The sequence below is a fragment of the Tachyglossus aculeatus genome, chromosome 3, assembly GCF_015852505.1.
Source record: "Tachyglossus aculeatus isolate mTacAcu1 chromosome 3, mTacAcu1.pri, whole genome shotgun sequence".
NCBI lineage: Eukaryota > Metazoa > Chordata > Mammalia > Monotremata > Tachyglossidae > Tachyglossus > Tachyglossus aculeatus.
In genome coordinates this window covers 31,405,095-31,425,886 of record NC_052068.1, presented here as the reverse complement: position 1 = coordinate 31,425,886, position 20,792 = coordinate 31,405,095, and the positions used below count along the sequence as shown (strand labels likewise).

At 46.5% G+C, this 20,792-nt stretch overlaps 1 protein-coding gene across 1 annotated transcript in view; it reads left to right on the top strand.

The window, feature by feature from the left end:
• The first annotated feature begins 5,657 nt into the window (after positions 1 to 5,657).
• The window catches only part of POLR3A (RNA polymerase III subunit A), a 55,095-nt gene continuing 39,960 nt past the window's right edge, over positions 5,658 to 20,792 (top strand). The window contains exons 1-5 of the mRNA XM_038743580.1: positions 5,658 to 5,734; positions 15,231 to 15,366; positions 15,853 to 15,990; positions 17,091 to 17,262; positions 18,873 to 19,027. Coding sequence (XP_038599508.1) covers positions 5,691 to 5,734; positions 15,231 to 15,366; positions 15,853 to 15,990; positions 17,091 to 17,262; positions 18,873 to 19,027 — 645 coding nt within the window. The 5' untranslated portion in view covers positions 5,658 to 5,690. The remainder of the gene's footprint in view (positions 5,735 to 15,230; positions 15,367 to 15,852; positions 15,991 to 17,090; positions 17,263 to 18,872; positions 19,028 to 20,792) is intronic.

Sequence of the window (20,792 nt, the reverse complement as noted above, 5' to 3'; positions counted from 1 at the left end):
ACTGAGTGCTTGGAAACGACCCTGCATTCGTCCGTTCAATCCTAGTTACTGTACTGAGCGCCTGGGAAGTACAGTTCATGCATTCAGTCACTCATTCAGGCAGTCAGTCAGTCAGTCATTCAGGCAGTCAGTCAGTCGTCCATTCATTCATTCATACTTACTGAGCGCGGCGGACTGAGCGCTTGGAAACGACCCTGCATTCGTCCATTCAATCCTAGTTACTGTACTGAGCGCCTGGGAGCGCCTGGGAAGTACAAGTCATGCATTCAGTCAGTCAGTGTCAGTCATCCATTCATTCATACTTACTGAGCACTTACTGTGGGCAGACGGAGCGCTTGGAAACGACCCTGCATTCGTCCATTCAATCCTAGTTACTGTACTGAGCGCCTGGGAAGTACAATTCATGCATTCAGTCACTCATTCAGGCAGGCAGTCAGTCAGTCATTCAGGCAGTCAGTCAGTCAGTCATCCATTCATTCATTCATACTTACTGAGCGCGGCGGACTGAGCACTTGGAAACGACCCTGCATTCGTCCATTCAATCCTAGTTACTTTACTGAGCACCTGGGAGCGCCTGGGAAGTACAAGTCATGCATTCAGTCAGTCAGTCATTCAGGCAGTCAGTCAGTCGTCCATTCATTCATTCATACTTACTGAGCGCGGCGGACTGAGTGCTTGGAAACGACCCTGCATTCGTCCATTCAATCCTAGTTACTGTACTGAGCGCCTGGGAGCGCCTGGGAAGTACAAGTCATGCATTCAGTCAGTCAGTGTCAGTCATCCATTCATTCATACTTACTGAGCGCTTACTGTGGGCAGACGGAGCGCTTGGAAACGACCCTGCATTCGTCCATTCAATCCTAGTTACTGTACTGAGCGCCTGGGAAGTACAATTCATGCATTCAGTCACTCATTCAGGCAGGCAGTCAGTCAGTCATTCAGGAAGTCAGTCAGTCAGTCATCCATTCATTCATTCATACTTACTGAGCGCGGCGGACTGAGCACTTGGAAACGACCCTGCATTCGTCCATTCAATCCTAGTTACTGTACTGAGCACCTGGGAGCGCCTGGGAAGTACAAGTCATGCATTCAGTCAGTCAGTGTCAGTCATCCATTCATTCCTACTTACTGAGCGCTTACTGTGGGCGGACTGAGCGCTTGGAAACGACCCTGCATTTGTCCATTCAATCCTAGTTACTGTACTGAGCGCCTGGGAAGTACAGTTCATGCATTCAGTCAGTCATTCAGGCAGTCAGTCAGTCATTCAGGCAGTCAGTCAGTCAGTCGTCCATTCATTCATTCATACTTACTGAGCGCTTACTGTGGGTGGACTGAGCGCTTGGAAAGGACCCTGCATTCGTCCATTCAATCCTAGTTACTGTACTGAGCGCCTGGGAAGTACAATTCATGCATTCAGTCAGTCAGTGTCAGTCATCCATTCATTCATACTTACTGAGCACTTACTGTGGGCAGACTGAGCGCTTGGAAATGACACTGCATTCGTCCATTCAATCCTAGTTACTGTACTGAGCACCTGGGAAGTACAATTCATGCATTCAGTCAGTCATTCAGTCAGTCAGTCGTCCATTCATTCATTCATACTTACTGAGCGCTTACTATGGGCGGACTGAGCGCTTGGAGACAACACGGCATTCGTCCATTCAATCGTAGTTACTGTACTGAGCGCCTGGGAGCACCTGGGAAGTACGAGACATGCATTCATTTATTCAGTCAGTCAGCCATTCATTCATTCATACTTACTGAGCGCTTACTGTGGGCAGACTGAGTGCTTGGAAACGACACTGCATTCGTCCATTCAGTCGCAGTTACTGAGCAAAGCACTTGTACTGAGCGCCTGGGAACTACAATTCATGGATTCAGTCAGTCAGTGTCAGTCAGTCATCCATTCATTCATTCATACTTACTGAGCGCTTACTGTGGGCAGACTGCACACTTGGAAAGGACACTGCATTCGTCCATTCAATCGTAGTTACTGAGCGCTTACTGTGTGCAGAGCACTGTACTGAGCACCTGGGAAGTACAATTCATGCATTCAGTTAGTCAGTCAGTGTCAGTCAGTCATCCATTCATTCATACTTACTGAGTGCCTACTGTGGGCGGGCTGGGGGCTTGGAAGTGACGCGGCATTCGTCCATTCAATCCTAGTTACTGAGCGCCTACCGTGTGCCGAGCACTGTACTGAGCGCCTGGGGAGTACAATTCATGCATTCATTTATTCAGTCAGTCAGTCATTCAGTCAGGCAGGCAGTCAGTCATCCATTCATTCATTCATACTCACTGAGCGCTTACTGTGGGAGGACTGAGCGCTTGGAAATGACACTGCATTCGTCCATTCAATTGTAGTTACTGTACTGAGCGCCTGGGAAGTACAATTAATGCATTCAGTCAGTCATTCAGGCAGTCAGTCATTCAGTCAGTCAGTCATCCATCCACTCATTTATTCATACTTACTGAGCGCTTACTGTGGGTGGGCTGAGCACTTGGAAACGACCCTGCATTCGTCCATTCAATCCTAGTTACTGTACTGAGCGCCTGGGAGTGCCTGGGAAGTACAATTCATGCATTCATTTATTCAGTCAGTCATCCATTCATTCATTCATACTTACTGAGCGCTTACTGTGGTGGACTGAGCGCTTGGAAAGGACACTGCATTCGTCCATTCAATCGTAGTTACTGTACTGAGCACCTGGGAAGTACAATTCATGCATTCAGTCAGGCAGTCAGTCAGTCATTCATACTTACTGAGTGCTTACTGTGGGCAGACTAAGCGCTTGGAAAGGGCACCGCATTCGTTCATTCAGTCGTAGTTACTGAGCACTTACTGCGTGCAGAGCACTATACTGAGCGCCTGGGAAGTACAATTCATGCATGCAGTCGGGCAGTCAGTCATCCATCCATTCATTCATATTTACTGAGCGCTTACTGTGTGCAAAGCACTGTATTGAGTGATTCAGTCAGTCAGTGTCAGTCAGTCATTCATTAAGTCAGTCAGGCAGTCAGTCATCCATCCATTCATTCATATTTACTGAGCGCTTACTGTGTGCAAAGCACTGTACTGAGCACCTGGGAAGTACAATTCATGGATTCATTCAGTCATTCATTGTCAGTCAGTCAGTCATCCGTCCATTCATTCATACTTACTGAGCACTTACTGTGTGCAAAGCACTGTACTGAGCACCTGGGAAGTACAATTCATGCATTCATTCAGTCAGTCAGTGTTAGTCATTCATTCAGTCAGTCAGTCAGTCAGTCAGTCAGACAGTCAGTCAGTCATCCATCCATTCATTCATATTTACTAAGCGCTTATTGTGTGCAGACTAAGTGCTTGGAAAGTACATGTCATTCATTCATTCAATCGTAGTTACTGGGCACTTACGGTGTGCAAAGCACTGTACTGAGCGCTTGGGAAGTACAATTCATGCATTCATTCATTCAGTCAGTCATTGTCATGCAGTCATTGCCTGTCGTTCATTCATTCATTCATTCAGTCATCCATCCATCCATCCATCCATCCATTCATTCATGCTTACTATGTGCAGACTAAGCACCTGGAAACTACACTTCATTCATTCATTCAATCGGATTTACTGAGCACTTACTGTGTGCAAAGCACTGTACTGAGCACCTGGGAAGTACAATTCATGCATTCATTCAGTCAGTCAGTCAGTGTCAGTCATTCAGTCAGTCAGTCAGACAGTCAGTCAGTCATCCATTCATTCATATTTACTGAGTGCTTACTGTGTGCAGACTAAGCGCTTGGAAAGTACACTTCATTCATTCATTCAATTGTAGTTACTGAGCGCTAACTGTGTGCAAAGCACTGTACTGAGCTCCTGGGAAGTACAATTCATGCATTCAGTCAGTCAGTCAGTCAGTCAGTCAGTCAGTGTCAGTCAGTCATTCAGTCCGTCAGTCATCCATCCATTCATTCATTCATATTTACTGAGCGCTTACTGTGTGCAAAGCCTTCTACTGAGCACTTGGGAAGTACAATTCATGCATTCATTCATTCAGTCAGTGTCATTCATTCATCCAGTCAGTCAGTCGGTCAGTCAGTCATCCATCCATCCATTCATTCATATTTACTGAGCGCTTACTGTGTGCAGACTAAGCGCCTGGAAAGGCAAGTACACTTCATTCATTCATTCAATCATAGTTACTGAGCGCTTACTGTGTGCAAAGCACTGTATTGAGGGCTTGGGAAGTACAATTCATGCTTTCAGTCAGTCAGTCAGTCAGACAGTCAGTCATCCATCCATTCATTCAAATTTACTGAGCGCTTACTGTGTGCAGATTAAGTGCTTGGAAAGTACACTTCATTCTTTCAATCATATTTACTGAGCGCTTACTGTGTGCAAAGCACTGTACTGAGAGCTTAGGAAGTACAATTCATACATTCATTCATTCAGTCAGTCAGTCAGTGTCAGTCAGTCATTCAGTCAGTCAGTCTGTCAGTCAGACTGTCAGTCACCATCCATCCATTCATTCATTCATATTTACTGAGCCCTTACTGTGTGCAGACTAAGCCCTTGGAAAGTACACTTCATTCATTCAATCGTATTTACTGAGCGCTTACTGTGTGCAAATCACTGTACTGAGTGCTTGGGAAGTACAAGCCATGCATTCATTTATTCATTCATTCAATTGTACTTATTGCGCACTTACTATGTACCGAGCAATGGACTAAGAGCTTGGGAGAGTACAATTCATTCATCCATTCAATCATATTTACTAAGCGCTTATTGTGTGCAGAGCACTGTACTAAGCTTGGAAAGAACAGTTCACTTATTCATTCATTCAATCATATTTATTGAGCACTGTACTAAGCGCTTGGGAAGTACAAGTTGGCAACGTATAGAGACGGTCCCTACCCAACAACGGGCTCCCAGTCTAGAAGGGGGAGACAGACAACAAAACAAAACATATTAAGAAAATAAAATAAATAGAAGAAAAATGGACAAATTAAATAGAGTAATAAATATGTACAAACATATATATAGGTGCTGTGGGGAGGGGAAGGAGGTAAGGTAGGGGGGCGGGTACAAGAACTTGCACTTCCCAAGCGCTGAGTCCAGTCTCTGCAGACAGTAAGAGCTCAATAAATACAATTGAATGCCACGATCATCATCACACAGTAAGCGCTCAATAAAAACTGTTGAATGAATGATGATTAGGAATGATGTGCATCCCGCTTTATTTCTATTTATTCTGATGACACCTGTCCACATGCTTTGTTTTGTTGTCTGTCTCCCCCTTCTAGAGTGTGAGCCCGCTGTTGGGTAGGGACCGTCTCCATACGTTGCCAACTTGTACTTCCCAAGCGCTTAGTACAGTGCTCTGCGCACAGTAAGCGCTCAATAAATACGATTGAATGAATGAATGAATGAATGAATGAATGAATGAATGAATGAATGAATGAAGGTGCGCCGTTGAGGACCAAGCGGCAGTGGGGGCTTCCTGGCCCGAGGGGGCGCTGTGGGGGGCGGCCGCACGAAGCGCAGCCCCGGAGCGTGCCCTCTTGGGCGGCGGCGGCCGGAGCCGCGCTCCCATTGGCTGGGAGCCGAGGCGGAAGTCGGAGGTGCGCGGGGGGGCGGGGCCTACGGAAGCCGGGTCGGGCCGGTGCGCGGAGCGGTCGCGGGGGCGAGCACCTAGTTCCCCCCGCCGTCACCATGGGGAAGGAGCAGTTCCGCGAGTCCGATGTGGCCAAGAAAATGTAAGGAGCCCCCTCCCCCCCCCCCAACAAGCTCTGCGGCGCGGTTAATCGGCCTCCGCTCTCCATTCATTAATGATAATATTCATTCATTCAGTCGTATTTATTGAGCGCTTACCGATGTGGCCAACAAAATGTAAGGAGCCCCCAGCTGTGCGGCGCGGTAAATCGGCTTCCGCTCTCCATTAACTAATGGTAATATTCATTCATTCAATCGTATTTATTGAGCGCTTACTGATGTGGCCAAGGAAATGTAAGGAGCCCCCAGCTCTGCGGCGCGGTTAATCGGCTTCCTCTCTCCATGACTCCATTCATTAATGATAATATTCATTCATTCATTCAATCGCATTTATTGAGCGCTTACCGATGTGGCCAAGAAAATGTAAGGTGCCCCCAGCTCTGCGGCGCGGTTAATCGGCCTCCGCTCTCCATGACTCCATTCATTAATGATAATATTCATTCATTCAATCGTATGTATTGAGCGCTTACCGATGTGGCCAAGAAAATGTAAGGAGCCCCCAGCTCTGCGGCGCCGTTAATCGGCCTCCGCTCTTCATTCATTAATGATAATGTTCATTCATTCAATTGTATTTATTGAGCGCCTACCGATGTGGCCAAGAAAATGTAAGGAGCCCCCAGCTCTGCGGCGCGGTTAATCGACTTCCGCACTCCATTAATGATAATATTCATTCAATCGTATTTATTGAGCACTTACCGATGTGGCCAACAAAATGTAAGGAGCCCCCAGCTCTGCGGCGCGGTTAATCGGCCTCCGCACCCCATTCATTAATGATACTATTCATTCGCTCAGTCGTATTGAGCGCTTACCGATGTGGCCAACAAAATGTAAGGAGCCCCCAACTCTGCGACGCGGTTAATCGGTCTCCGCACTGCATTCATTAGTGATAATATTCATTCGCTCAGTCGTATTGAGCGCTTACCGATGTGGCCAAGAAAATGTAAGGAGCCCCCAACTCTGCGGCGCGGTTAATCGGCTTCCGCTCTCCATTACTCTAGACTTCTAGATTACATTAGTTTAGTCTATATTAGTCTTCTAGGCTGTGAGCCCACTGTTGGGTAGGGACCGTCTCTCTATGTTGCCAACTTGGACTTCACAAGCACTTAGTACAGTGCTCTGCACACGGTAAGTGCTCAATAAATACGATTGATTGATTGCTCCATTCATTAATGACCATTCATTTAATCGCATTTATTGAGCGCTTACCGATTTGGCCAACAAAATGTAAGGAGCCCCCCACTCTCCATTACTCCATTGATTAATGGTAATATTCATTCATTCAATCGTATTCATTGAGCGCGGTTAATCGGCTTCCGCTCTCCATGACTCCATTCATTAATGATGATATTCATTCAATTGTATTTATTGAGCGCTTACCGACGTGGCCAACAAAATGTAAGGAGCCCCCAGCTCTGCGACGCGGTTAATCGGCTTCCGCTCTCCATTACTCTAGACTTCCAAATTACATTAGTCTTCTAGACTGTGAGCCCACTGTTGGGTAGGGACCGTCTCTCTATGTTGCCAACTTGGACTTCCCAAGCGCCTAGTACAGTGCTCTGCACACAGTAAGCGCTCAATAAATACGATTGATTGATTGATTGCTCCATTCATTAATGACCATTCATTCAATCGTATTTATTGAGCGCTTACCGATGCGGCCAACAAAATGTAAGGAGCCCCCAGCTCTGCGGCGCGGTTAATCGGCTTCCGCTCTCCATGGCTCCATTCATTAATGATAATATTCATTCATTCAGTTGTATTTATTGGGCACTTACCGATGTGGCCAACAAAATGTAAGGAGCCCCCAGCTCTGCGGCGCGGTTAATCGGCCTCCGCTGTCCATTACTCTGCACTTCTAGATTAGATTAGTCTAGTCTACATTAGTCTTCTAGACTGTGAGCTCACTGTTGGGTAGGGACCGTCTCTCTATGTTGCCAACTTGTACTTCACAAGCGCTTAGTACAGTGCTCTGCACACAGTAAGCGCTCAATAAATACGATTGATTGATTGATTGCTCCATTCATTAATGACCATTCATTCAATCGTATTTATTGAGCGCTTACCGATGTGGACAAGAAAATATAAGGAGCCCCCAGCTCTGCGGCGCGGTTAATCGGCCTCTGCTCTCCATTAATCCATTCATTAATGATAATAGTCATTCATTCAATCGCATTTATTGAGCGCTTACTGATGTGGCCAACAAAATGTAAGGAGCCCCCAGCTCTGCGGCGCGGTTAATCGGCTTCCGCTCTCCATTACTCCATTCATTAATGATAGTATTCATTCATTCATTCATTCAGTCGTATTTATTGAGCGCTTACCGATGTGGCCAAGAAAGTGTAAGGAGCCCCCAACTCTGCGGCGCAGTTAATCGACTTCCGCTCTCCATGATTCCATTCATTAATGATAATATTCATTCATTCATTCCATCGTATTTATTGAGGGCTTACCGATGTGGCCAAGGAAATGTAAGGAGCCCCCAGCTCTGCGGCGTGGTTAATCGGCTTCCACTCTCCATGACTCCATTCATTAATGTTATTCATTCATTCAGTCATATTTATTGAGTGCTTACCGATGTGGCCAAGAAAATGTAAGGAGCCCCCAGCTCTGCGGCGCCGTTAATCGGTTTCCGCTCTCCATGACTCCATTCATTAATGATAATATTCATTCATTCATTCAATCGTATTTATTGAGCGCTTACCGATGTGGCCAAGGAAATGTAAGGAGCCCCCAGCTCTGCGGCGCGGGTAATCGGCCTCCGCTCTTCATTCATTAATGATAATATTCAATTGTATGTATTGAGCGCTTACCGATGTGGCCAACAAAACGTAAGGAGCCCCCAGCTCTGCAGCGCGGTTAATCGACCTCCGCACTCCATTCATTAATGATAATATTCATCCAATCGTATTTATTGAGCGCTTACCGATGTGGCCAACAAAATGTAAGGAGCCCCCAGCTTTGCGGCGCGGTTAATCGGCTTCCGCTCTCCATGACTCCATTCATTAATGGTAGTATTCATTCATTCAGTCGTATTTATTGAGCGCTTACCGATGTGGCCAACAAAATCAATCAATCAATCAATCGTATTTATTGAGCGCTTACTATCAATCAATCAATCGTATTTATTGAGCGCTTACTATGTGCAGAGCACTGTACTAAGCGCTTGGGAAGTACTAATTGGCATCACATAGAGACAGTCCCTACCCAACAGTGGGCTCACAGTCTAAAAGGGGGAGACAGAGAACAGAACCAAACATACCAACAAAATAAAATAAGTAGGATAGAAATGTACAAGTAAAATAAATAAATAAATAGATAAATAGAGTAATAAATATGTACAACCATATATACATATATACAGGTGCTGTGGGGAAGGGAAGGAGGTAAGACGGGGGGATGGAGAGGGGGACGAGGGGGAGAGGAAAGAAGGGGCTCAGTCTGGGAAGGCCTCCTGGAGGAGGTGAGCTCTCAGCAGGGCCTTGAAGGGAGGAAGAGAGCTAGCTTGGCGGATGGGCAGAGGGAGGGCATTCCAGGCCCGGGGGATGACGTGGGCCGGGGGTCGATGGCGGGACAGGCGAGAGCGAGGTACAGTGAGGAGATTAGTGGTGGAGGAGCGGAGGGTGCGGGCTGGGCAGTAGAAGGAGAGAAGGGAGGTGAGGTAGGAGGGGGGCGAGGTGATGGAGGGCCTTGAAGCCCAGGGTGAGGAGTTTCTGCCTGATGCGCAGATTGATTGGTAGCCACTGGAGATTTTTGAGGAGGGGAGTGATATGCCCAGAGCATTTCTGGACAAAGATAATCCGGGCAGCAGCATGAAGTATGGATTGAAGTGGAGAGAGACACGAGGATGGGAGATCAGAGAGAAGGCTAGTGCAGTAGTCCAGACGGGATAGGATGAGAGCTTGAATTAGCAGGGTAGCGGTTTGGATGGAGAGGAAAGGGCGGATCTTGGCAATGTTGCGGAGCTGAGACCGGCAGGTTTTGGTGACGGCTTGGATGTGAGGGGTGAATGAGAGAGCGGAGTCGAGGATGACACCAAGGTTGCGGGCTTGTGAGACGGGAAGGATGGTAGTGCCGTCAACAGAGATGGGAAAGTCAGGGAGAGGACAAGGTTTGGGAGGGAAGACAAGGAGCTCAGTCTTCGACATGTTGAGCTTTAGGTGGTGGGCGGACATCCAGATGGAGATGTCCTGAAGGCAGGAGGAGATGCGAGCCCGGAGGGAGGGGGAGAGAGCAGGGGCAGAGATGTAGATCTGGGTGTCATCAGCGTAGAGATGATAGTTGAAGCCGTGGGAGCGAATGAGGTCACCAAGGGAGTGAGTGTAGATTGAGAACAGAAGGGGACCAAGCACTGAACCTTGGGGAACCCCCACAGTAAGGGGATGGGACGGGGAGGAGGAGCCTGCAAAAGAGACTGAGAAAGAACGACCGGAGAGATAAGAGGAGAACCAGGAGAGGACGGAGTCTGTGAAGCCAAGGTCAGATAGCGTGTTGAGGAGAAGGGGGTGGTCCACAGTGTCAAAGGCGGCTGAGAGGTCGAGGAGGATTAGGACAGAGTATGAGCCGTTGGATTTGGCAAGCAGGAGGTCATTGGTGACCTTTGAGAGGGCAGTTTCCGTGGAATGAAGGGGACGGAAGCCAGACTGGAGGGGGTCGAGGAGAGAGTTGGTGTTGAGGAATTCGAGGCAGCGCGTGTAGACAACTCGTTCAAGGAGTTTGGAAAGGAATGGTAGGAGGGATATGGGACGATAACTAGAAGGTGAGGTGGGGTCAAGAGAGGGTTTTTGTAGGATGGGAGAGACATGGGCATGTTTGAAGGCAGAGGGGAAGGAACCAGTGGAGAGTGAGCGGTTGAAGATGGAAGTTAAGGAGGGGAGAAGGGATGGAGCGAGAGATTTCATAAGATGAGAGGGAATGGGGTCAGAAGCACAGGTGGCCGGAGTAGCACTTGAGAGGAGGGAGGAGAGTTCCTCTGAGGATACCGCTGGGAAGGATGGGAGAGTAGCAGAGAGTGTTGAGAGCCGGGGGGATGGAGAAAGGGGGGAAGAGACTTTGGGGAGGTCGGACCTGATGGATTTAATTTTGTTAATGAAGTAGGAGGCCAGATCGTTGGGGGTGAGGGAAGGAGGAGGGGGAGGAACCGGGGGCCTGAGAAGGGAGTTGAATGTACGGAAGAGCTGGCGGGGGTGATGGGCATGGGTGTCAATAATGTAAGGAGCCCCCAGCTCTGCGGCGCGGTTAATCGGCTTCCGCTCTCCGTGACTCCATTCATTAATGATAACATTCACTCATTCATGCAGTCGTATTTATTGAGCGCTTACCGATGTGGCCAACAAAATGTAAGGAGCCCCCAGCTCTGCGGCGCGGTTAATCGGCTTCCGCTCTCCATTACTGTAGACTTCTAGATTAGTCTAGTCTAGATGAGTCTTCTAGACTGTGAGCCCACTGTTGGGTAGGGACCATCTCTATATGTTGCCAACTTGGACTTCCCAAGCGCCTAGTACGGTGCTCTTCACACAGTAAGCGCTCAATAAATACGATTGATTGATTGATTGCTCCATTCATTAATGACCATTCATTCAGTCGTATTTATTGAGTGTTTACCGATGTGGCCAACAAAATGTAAGGACCCCCCCAGCTCTGCGGCACAGTTAATCGGTCTCTGCTCTCCATTAATGATAATATTCATTCATTCAGTTGTATTTATTGAGCACTTACCGATGTGCCCAAGAAAATGTAAAGAGCCCCCAGCTCTGCGGCGCGGTTAATCAGCTTTCGCTCTCCATTACTCCATTCATTAATGATAATATTCATCCATTCATTCAATCGTATTTATTGAACGCTTACCGATGTGGCCAACAAAATGTAAGGAGCCGCCCCCCCGCCCCCTCCCCCAGCTCTGCGGCATGGTTAATCGATCTCCGCTCTCCATTACTCTATTCATTAATGATATTCATTTACTCATTCAGTCGTATTTATTGAGCTCTTACTGTGTGCAGAGCACTGTACTAAGCACTTGGGAAGTTCAAGTTGGCAACATAGAGAGACGGTCCCTACCCAACAGCGGGCTCACAGTCTAGAAGGGGGAGACAGACAACAAAACAAAACATATTAACAAAATAAAATAAATAGAATAAATATGGACAAATAAAAAAACCCATTACTCCATTCATTAATGATAATATTCATTCAATCATATTTATTGAGCACTTACTGTGTGCAGAGCACTGTTCTAAGCGCTTGGGAAGTACAAATAATAATGATAGTATTTATTAAGCGCTTACTATGTGCCAAGCACTGTTCTCAGCACTGGGGAGGTTACCTCCTTCCCCTCCCCACAGCACCTGTATATTTGTACGTATTTATTACTCTGTTTTACTTGTACATATTCATTCTATTTATTTTATTTTGCTAATATGTTTTGTTTTGTTGTCTGTCTTCCCCTTCTAGACTGTGAGCCCGCTGTTGGGTAGGGACCGTCTCTCTATGTTGCCAACTTGTACTTCCCAAGCGCTTAGTACAGTGCTCTGCACATAGTAAACACTCAATAAATATGATTGAGTGAATGAGGTTGTCCCACGGGGGGCTTACAGTCTTCATCCCCATTTGACAGATGAGGTCACTGAGGCCCAGAAAAGTCAAGTGACTTCCCCAAAGTCACACAGCTGACAGTCGACAGAGCCGGGATTTGAGCCCATGACCTCTGACTCCAAAGCCCGGGCTCTTTCCACTGAACCACGCTGCGTCAATGATAATATTTGTGCTTCCCAAGCGCTTAGTACAGTGCTCTGCACAAAGTAAGCACTCAATAAATACGATTGAATGAATGAATAATGACGATGATGGCATTTGTTAAGTGCTTACTATGTGCCGAGCACTGTATTAAGCTCTGGGGGAGATACAAGAAGCAGCGTGGCTCAGCGGAAAGAGCCCGGGCTTTGGAGTCAGAGGTCATGGGTTTGAATCCTGCCTCCGCCACTTGTCAGCCGTGGGACTTTGGGCAAGTCACTTCACTTCTCTGGGCCTCAGCTACCTCATCTGTAAAATGGGGATGAAAACTGTGAGCCCCACATGGGACAACCTCATCACCTTGTAACCTCTCCAGCGCTTACAACAGTGCTTTGCACATAGGAAGCGCTTAGTAAATGCCATCATTATTATTATTTGTTAAGCGCTTCCTATGTGCCGAGCGCTGTAGTAAGCGCTGGGGGAGATACAAGAAGCAGCGTGGCTCAGTGGAAAGATCCCAGGCTTTGGAGTCAGAGGTCATGGGTTCTAATCCTGCCTCCGCCACTTGTCAGCTGTGGGGCTTTGGGCAAGTCACTTCACTTCTCTGGGCCTCAGCGACCTCATCTGGAAAATGGGGATGAAGACTGTGAACCCCCTGTGGGGCAACCTGATCACCTTGTAACCTCCCCAGCGCTTAGAACAGTGCTTTGCACATAGTAAGCGCTTAGTAAATGCCATCATTATTATTTGTTAAGTGCTTCCTATGTGCCAAGCACCGTACTAAGTGCTGGGGGAGAGCCAGAAAGCAGCGTGGCTCAGTGGAAAGAGCCCGGGCTTGGGAGTCAGAGGTCATGGGTTCAAATCCCGGCTCCCCCACTTGTCAACTGGGTGACTTTGGGCAAGTCTACTTCACTTCTCTGGGCTTCAGTTCCCTCATCTGGAAAATGAGGATGAAGACCATGAGCCCCCGGTGGGACAACCTGATCACCTTGTAACCTCCGCAGCGCTTAGAACAGTGCTTTGCACATAGTAAGCGCTTAATACATGCCATTAAAAAAAAGGGGGGCATTCCCCGGGGCTGGAAAGTCAAGAGCGAGGAGCAGGAAAAAGGTGAGCCTGAGGGAAATAGGGGATGAACAGAAGAAGAGAGGTGGTGGAGAACTTTGAAGTCAAGAGTTTCTTCTTGGTACGGAGGGAAATGGATAAGGATAGGGTGGATAGGGCACGGGTTTGGGAGTCAGAAGGACCTGAGTTCTAATCCCGCCTCTGGCACCTGTCTGCTCTGTGACCTCGGGCAAGTCATTTCTATGCCTTAGTTACCTCAGATGTGAAGTGGGGATTAAGACTGTGAGCCCCTTGTGTCTACCCCAGTGCTTAGTACAGTGCCCGGCAGTGTACTGATGAGAGGGGTGGTGTGTGCCGAACGATGTTTTAGAAAGGTGATCCAGGCTGCGGAGGGCAGTATAGACCGGAGGCAGGAAGGCAAGTGAGGAGGCCGTTATAGTAGTCTCTTTGGAAGAGGGTTTAGTAAGCGCTTAACAAATATCACTAAAAAAAAAAAAGGGTGGCCAGAGTTTAAATTCATTCATTCAGTCGTAGTTATTGAGTGCATACTGTCTGCAAAGCACTGCACTAAGCACTAGGGAGGGTACAGTGTAACAGCAAAAATACATTTAAACCAGCACAGTGATAATTTGGGTGGTAAAGAAAGGGTGAATCTAGGAAGAACTGGTAGAGTTTAGTAACAGACTGAGTGTGAGTGTTAAAGAAGTCAAAGGCACCAAGGCGGCAAGCCTCGGAGAGGAAATTTACTCTGTTGTGGTGGGAAAGTTAATGGATTCGAAAGGAGACCAGTGAATCAATTGATGGCATTTGAGTGCTTACCGTGTGCAGAGCATTGTACTAAGCGCTTGGGAGAGTACAAGTTGTTCATTTTTAGCCATGTTGAGGTCAAGATGCAGGTGGGACCTCAATATGAAGATGTCTTGGAGGCAAAAGGGGATAGTAGATTGTAATGCTGGTGAGGTAGTAATAATAATAATAATGGTATTTGTTCAGCACTTACAATGTACCAAGAACTGTACCAAGTGCCCGAGTAGATAAAAAGTTACCAGGTTGGGCTCAGTCCCTGCCTCACGTGGGGCTCGCAGTCTAAGTCGGAGGGAAAGCAGGTATTGAATCCCTATCTTTCAAATGAGGAAACTGAGCCTCGGAGAAGTGAAGTGTCTTGCCCGGGGTTACTCAGCAGGCAACTGTCGGAGCTGGGATTAGACCTGTTTATGTGTATATATGTTTGTACATATTTATTACTCTATTTTATTTGTACATATTTGTTCTACTTATTTTAGTTTGTTAATTTGTTTTGTTCTCTGGCTCCCTGTTCTAGACTGTGAGCCCACTGTTGGGTAGGGACCGTCTCTATATGTTGCCAACTTCCCAAGTGCTTAGTACAGTGCTCTGCACACAGTAAGCTCTCAGTAAATACGATTGAATGAATGAATGAATGAATGAACCCAGATCCTCTGGTTCCCAAACCCCTGTTCTTTCCACTGGGCCTTTGTAGATTTGGGATTCCTCCACAGACCGATGGTAACGGAAGCTCCCTAGTTTCCGTTACCAGTAATGTCATCTCCGCTAAATACAGAAACCCCCCTCTCTCTGCCCCATCCCCCTCCCCCCACCATATACATCAAGAATAATTTGCTTGGCTTTTTCTAATACCGTTACATCTTTTTCCCCTCTTTCCCATTCTAGAAGCCACATCTGTTTTGGGATGAAGTCACCTGAAGAAATGCGACAACAAGCACACATCCAGGTAGTGAGTAAGAACTTGTATAGTCAGGACAACCACCATTCTCCCTTGCTGCATGGAGTTCTTGACCATCGAATGGTAAGATGCGTTTTTCCTTCATTCTTTCAGAGTCAGTATCCACAGGATATACTTGTGAAAGGAGAATAGTTTTCCTCCTTGGGCCCCAAAGAACCTCTCAATAAATAGAACTCATCAATCCTGTCCCAGCTTTTATATAGGCTTCCTGCTGAAAATACCCATGGAAATGCCAGTTTCCTCTTGCCATTATCAGCTTTTCTTTATGCTCTGCCGGGCCAAGCAAAAGAATTTCTCCGTTCAGGAAACCAGTGTCTCTACATGACTTAAAAGTTCTTCCTTCCAAAGGTCAGAATCTGCCATCAGTTCAGTATGGCGAGTAGCATTAAATGCATATCAATATTTCAGAGTTGGGAATGAATTTTAATGGTGGGAGGGTTGAGCACTGGAAGAGTCCCAGTTGGTGTCGCTTGAAGAGAAAGGGAGCGAAGCGCACCGCGTGCTTCAGTAATCGACCTTGCTTTGTGTTTGTGTGTGTTTGATCCCAAGGGTACCAGTGAAAAGGATCGTCCTTGTGAGACTTGCGGGAAGAATCTGGCCGACTGTTTGGGCCACTACGGATACATTGACTTGGAGTTGCCTTGTTTCCATGTGGGATACTTCAAAGCTGTTATAGGTGTTTTACAGGTGAAAAGATATATGTTCATTCATTTAATTGTATTTATTGAGTGCTTGCTATGTGCAGAGCACTGTACTAAGTGCTTGGGAAGTCCAAGTTGGCAACATATAGAGACGGTCCCTACCCAACAGCGTGCTCACAGTCTAGAAGGGGGAGACAGACAACAAAACAAAACACGTGGACAGGTGTCAAGTCGTCAGGACAAATAGAATTAAAGCTAGATGCTCATCATTAACTAAATAGAATAGTAAATATGTACAAGTAGAATAAATAGCGTAATAAATCTGTACAAGCATATATACGGGTGCTGTGGGGAGGGGAAGGAGGTAGAGCAGGGGGATGGAAAGGAGGAGAGGATAAAGGGGGCTCAGTCTGCGAAGGCCTCCTGGAGGAGATGAGCTCTCAGTAGGGCTTTGAAGGGAGGAAGAGGGCTAGCTTGGTGGATGTGCGGAGGGAGGGCATTCCAGGCCAGGGGGAGGACGTGGGCCGGGGGTTGACAATGGGACGGGTGAGAACGAGGTACAATGAGGAGGTGAGCGGCAGAGGAGCAGAGGGTGTGGGCTGGGCTGTAGAAGGAGAGAAGGGCAGTGAGGTAGGAGGGGGCGAGGTGATGGACAGCCTTGAAGCCGAGAGTGAGGAGTTTTTGCTTGATGCATAGGTTGACTGGCAGCCACTGGAGATTTTTGAGGAGGGGAGTAACATGCCCAGAGTATTTCTGCACAAAGATGATCCGGGCAGCAGCGTGAAGTATAGACTGAAGTGGGGAGAGACAGAAGGATGGGAGATCAGAGAGGAGGCTGATGCAGTAATCCAATATCTTCAGCCCCAGAACGTGGATTCTGAAAGGTGGTTAGAGAACTTATTGGGGAGGGAGGAGGAAAATCTTTGAATGGAAAAGAGTGTACTTTCAAGGAACAAACGTATCGGGAAGATTGTGTACTAAACAGACTGAACTATGTTCTGTGTCGCTGAACCCATGAAGGGTTGTTACTTCCATTTGGAAGCTTGCTTTGTTAAAAAGACCATGGTGCCCACTCTAGACTGCTTGGTGGTTTTTTTTTTTTGTATTTCGTTGCTTTCATTTACTTGCTTTGTTTGATCTTTTAAGATGATCTGTAAAACCTGTTGTCACATTATGCTCTCATCCGAAGAGAGGAAACAGTTTTTGGATTACCTGAAAAGGCCCGGTCTAACCTACCTACAGAAACGGGGCTTGAAAAAGAAGGTCTCCGATAAGTGCAAAAAGAAAAATACTTGTCATCACTGCGGAGCTTTCAATGGTGAGTACCGACTTTGAAACTGTAGGAAGCTTCCTGGAATCCCCTCTCTCATCTATATAAATTGCAATCTGTGTCCTTGAGTGGCCGAGTGGTGAGCTTGTTCACTCTGTCTACAGAGACAGAGTCTCTATCTACCTAAGTCCCCTATTGTACCCCAGGCCATATCAAGTGATTCTGGAAATCTTAGCTTCCTAGAACCAAAAGGGTAACCTAGAGACCTTTAATCCAACCCCCTCCTTCCAGCCAAGGGAATGGTTGGAACCATCCAGGGTGGATGGAACTCCTTTCTTTTCCTTTTTTTTTTTTTTGATGGTATTTGTGAAGTACTTATTATGTCAAGCATTGTTCGAAGCACTGGGAAAGATACAAGTTAATTAATGATAATAATAATTATGGTATTTAAGTGCTTACCGTTTACCAGACACTGTACTAAGCGCTGGGGTGGAGATAAGCTAATTGGGTTGGGCACCATCCCTGTCCCCAGTGGAGTTCACAGTCTCGATCCCCGTTTTACACATGGGGTCCCTGTCCCTCATGGGGCTCACAGTCTAGGTAGGAGGGAGAACAGGTATTCAATCCCCATTTTACAGGTCAGGAAACTGAGGCCCAGAGAAGTGTAGTAATAACTTGCCCGAGGTCACACAACAGACAAGTGGCAGAGCCGGAATTAGAACTTAGGTCCTCTGAGTCCCAGGTCTGTGCTCTTCCACTAGACCATGTTGCTTCTTTTTTTAAAAAAAGAGATACCTATTGCCCAACTTTCCTCCAAAGAAATCACATTTTGCAAGACTTTGCACGAGCTCTCAAGCCAGTTGCCCAATTGTACCCTACACAGAACTGGGGGCAGTCACTCTAAACCTAAGAATAGTGGGTGGCTGGTAATGGGTAGCCCAGAGTGTCAGTCAATCAGTGGTATTTATCTAGAAGTTACTGTGTGCAGAGCACTGTTTTAAGCACTTGAGGAAAGTACAGTACAACAGAGTTGGTAGGAGCAATCCCTGCCGACAAGGAGGTATTCTGAAGTCCTAGAAGTATTTGTTCTCCAAATTTAGATCCTTTTCTTTGTTTGAAGACACTTGTCTTTAGTGTTTAGGAAGTAGTTTGACAGTTTTATTGTAGCCTGGTGTTTGCTTCTCACCTGTTTAGATGGGGCACACTTAACAAGAAAGCAAGTTTGCAGTCATGGTCAGAATATGGGTTTAACATACCGAATTTATTTATCAGCTTTTATTTCATCTAAGGGTATTTGCTTTCTTTGGAAAAGATACAGTGCAGTCTGTTTTAGGTTTAAGAAACTGCACAAAAACCCCTGCCACATTCACATGAGAGCCATTCTGAAGGAATAGCTTTAGATGGCACATTCCTAAACTCTTCATTTCCTTTTCCCTTTCCAAACTTTTACCCCTCAAATAATAGAAAATTTCTAGTATTTGTTTATAAGCTTCCCGCCCTCTTAACCCCCTTCTCTCTCTCACCACCCCAAACTGGTTTTCTATAAAGTAATGAAAGATGTAGTGAGAGTGGGGTGGGGTGACAAGTGAATAGGTAGGTTTTGAGGGTTTTTTCTGTGGGTTTTTTGTTTTGTTTTTAACCAAAGTAGTATCTTTTAGGAACGGTAAAGAAATGTGGGCTTTTGAAGATAATTCATGAGAAGTACAAAACCAACAAGAAAGTGGTGGATCCAGTTGTATCCAATTTCCTTCAGTCGTTTGAAACAGCCATAGAATATAACAAAGAGGTGGAGCCACTCCTAGGGAGAGCACAGGTAAGCCTCTATGGAAGTGCATCGTGTTGCCTGTGGTTGGAAAGTGTTGCTGATTTCATGAAAAAGTAGTAGTAATGGTAATATGATTTGTTAAACACTTATTGTGTGCCAAGCACGGTACTATATACTAGGAAAAAATACTGGCCTGTCAGATTTTCAAGACTGTATCTTCAAAGCCCTTCTGCAATCTCATCTCCTCCAGGAGGCCTTCTGTAATTCATTTATTTTCCCTCCCCCCTACTCAATCAATTAATCAGTGGTGGTTAATGAGCTCTTCTTAGGTGCAGAACACTGTGATAAGCACTTGGGAGTGTACACTACAATAGAGTAGATAAACATGATCCCTCCCCTCAATGAGTTTACAGTCTTACTACCACTTGAGCGCTTATACACCCAACTATGAACTTTTGAACTCAAAACCATCCATAACACTCCTGCATCCATTGCCTTATCTTGCTGTAAACATTGAAATCATTTATTTACCTCTTCACTTACTTCTCCTCCCTGTAAATGATTTCATTGTATGTTTCCCTGGCTAGATTGGAAGCTCTTTGAGGGTAGTTTCGTGTGTGCCTTGCTCAGCAGCTGCTCAATAAATGTTAGTGATTCACGCCCAGGAGAGAACTGGACATGGTCCCTGGTCTTCAAGGAACTCACAAGCTAAGAGTAAATTGGGGGAAGGGTTAGTGACAGACAGATAAGTCTAAGAATGTCTAACTTAACCAAGTTTTCAAAGGGCCAATCTCCGGACAGCATTGACAGCAGTAAAACCAGTAAATGGTAATAATAATAGTGATGGCATTTGTTAAGCGCTTACTATATGCCAAGCACTGTTCTAAGCTCCGGGGGAGATACAGCGTAATCAGGTTGTCCCACGTGGCGCTCGCAGTCTTAATCCCCATTTTACAGATGAGGTAACTGAGGCACAGAGAAGTTAAGTGACTTGCCCATAGCCACACAGCTAACAAGTGGCGGAGCCCGGGATTAGAACCTACGACCTCCTGACTCCCAAGCCCGGGCTCTTTCCACTGAGCCACGCTGCTTCTCACTTTGAGCCATAAAGCATAAGAGATAATACTATGATATAATGTACCTATTGACTCTAAGCCAGTTGTGGGCAGGGAGCGTGTCTGCTAACTCTGTTTTGTACTCTCCCAAGTGCTTAGTACAGTGCTCAGCACATGGTAAGTGCTCAGTAAATACCATTGATTGATTGGCATTCACCCCAAACAGAAACCGGTCCAAGCTCTGGTTGTAGCTCAGCTAGAAAACTACATCAGCCACCTCACTGACCTCCTTACCTGTAGCCTCTCCCCCTCCCCAATTTACTGCCTGCTGCTGTACACATGTTTCCATGTCAAAGAAAAGCTCTTCATGGTCGGTTTCAGAGCCCCCATCCTCTCCATATGGTGTCTTCTCATTCCCTTCACACCTCTCAAGCCACCCTTCTAACTGTACCTCACTCTCGCCTCTCCCTCACCCACCCTGTTCCCCCCAGCCTGGAATTCCCTCCTCCTCAAATAATAATAATAATAATAATAATAATAATGATGGCATTTGTTAAGCGCTTACTATGTACAAAGCACTGTTCTAAGCGCTGGAGGGGGTACAAGGTGATCAGGTTGTCCCACGTGGGGCTCACAGTCTTAATCCCCATTTTACAGATGAGGTAACTGAGGCACAGAGAAGTTAAGTGACTTGCCCAAGTTCGCACAGCAGGCATGTGGCGGAGCTGGGATTCGAACCCACAACCTCTGACTCCAAA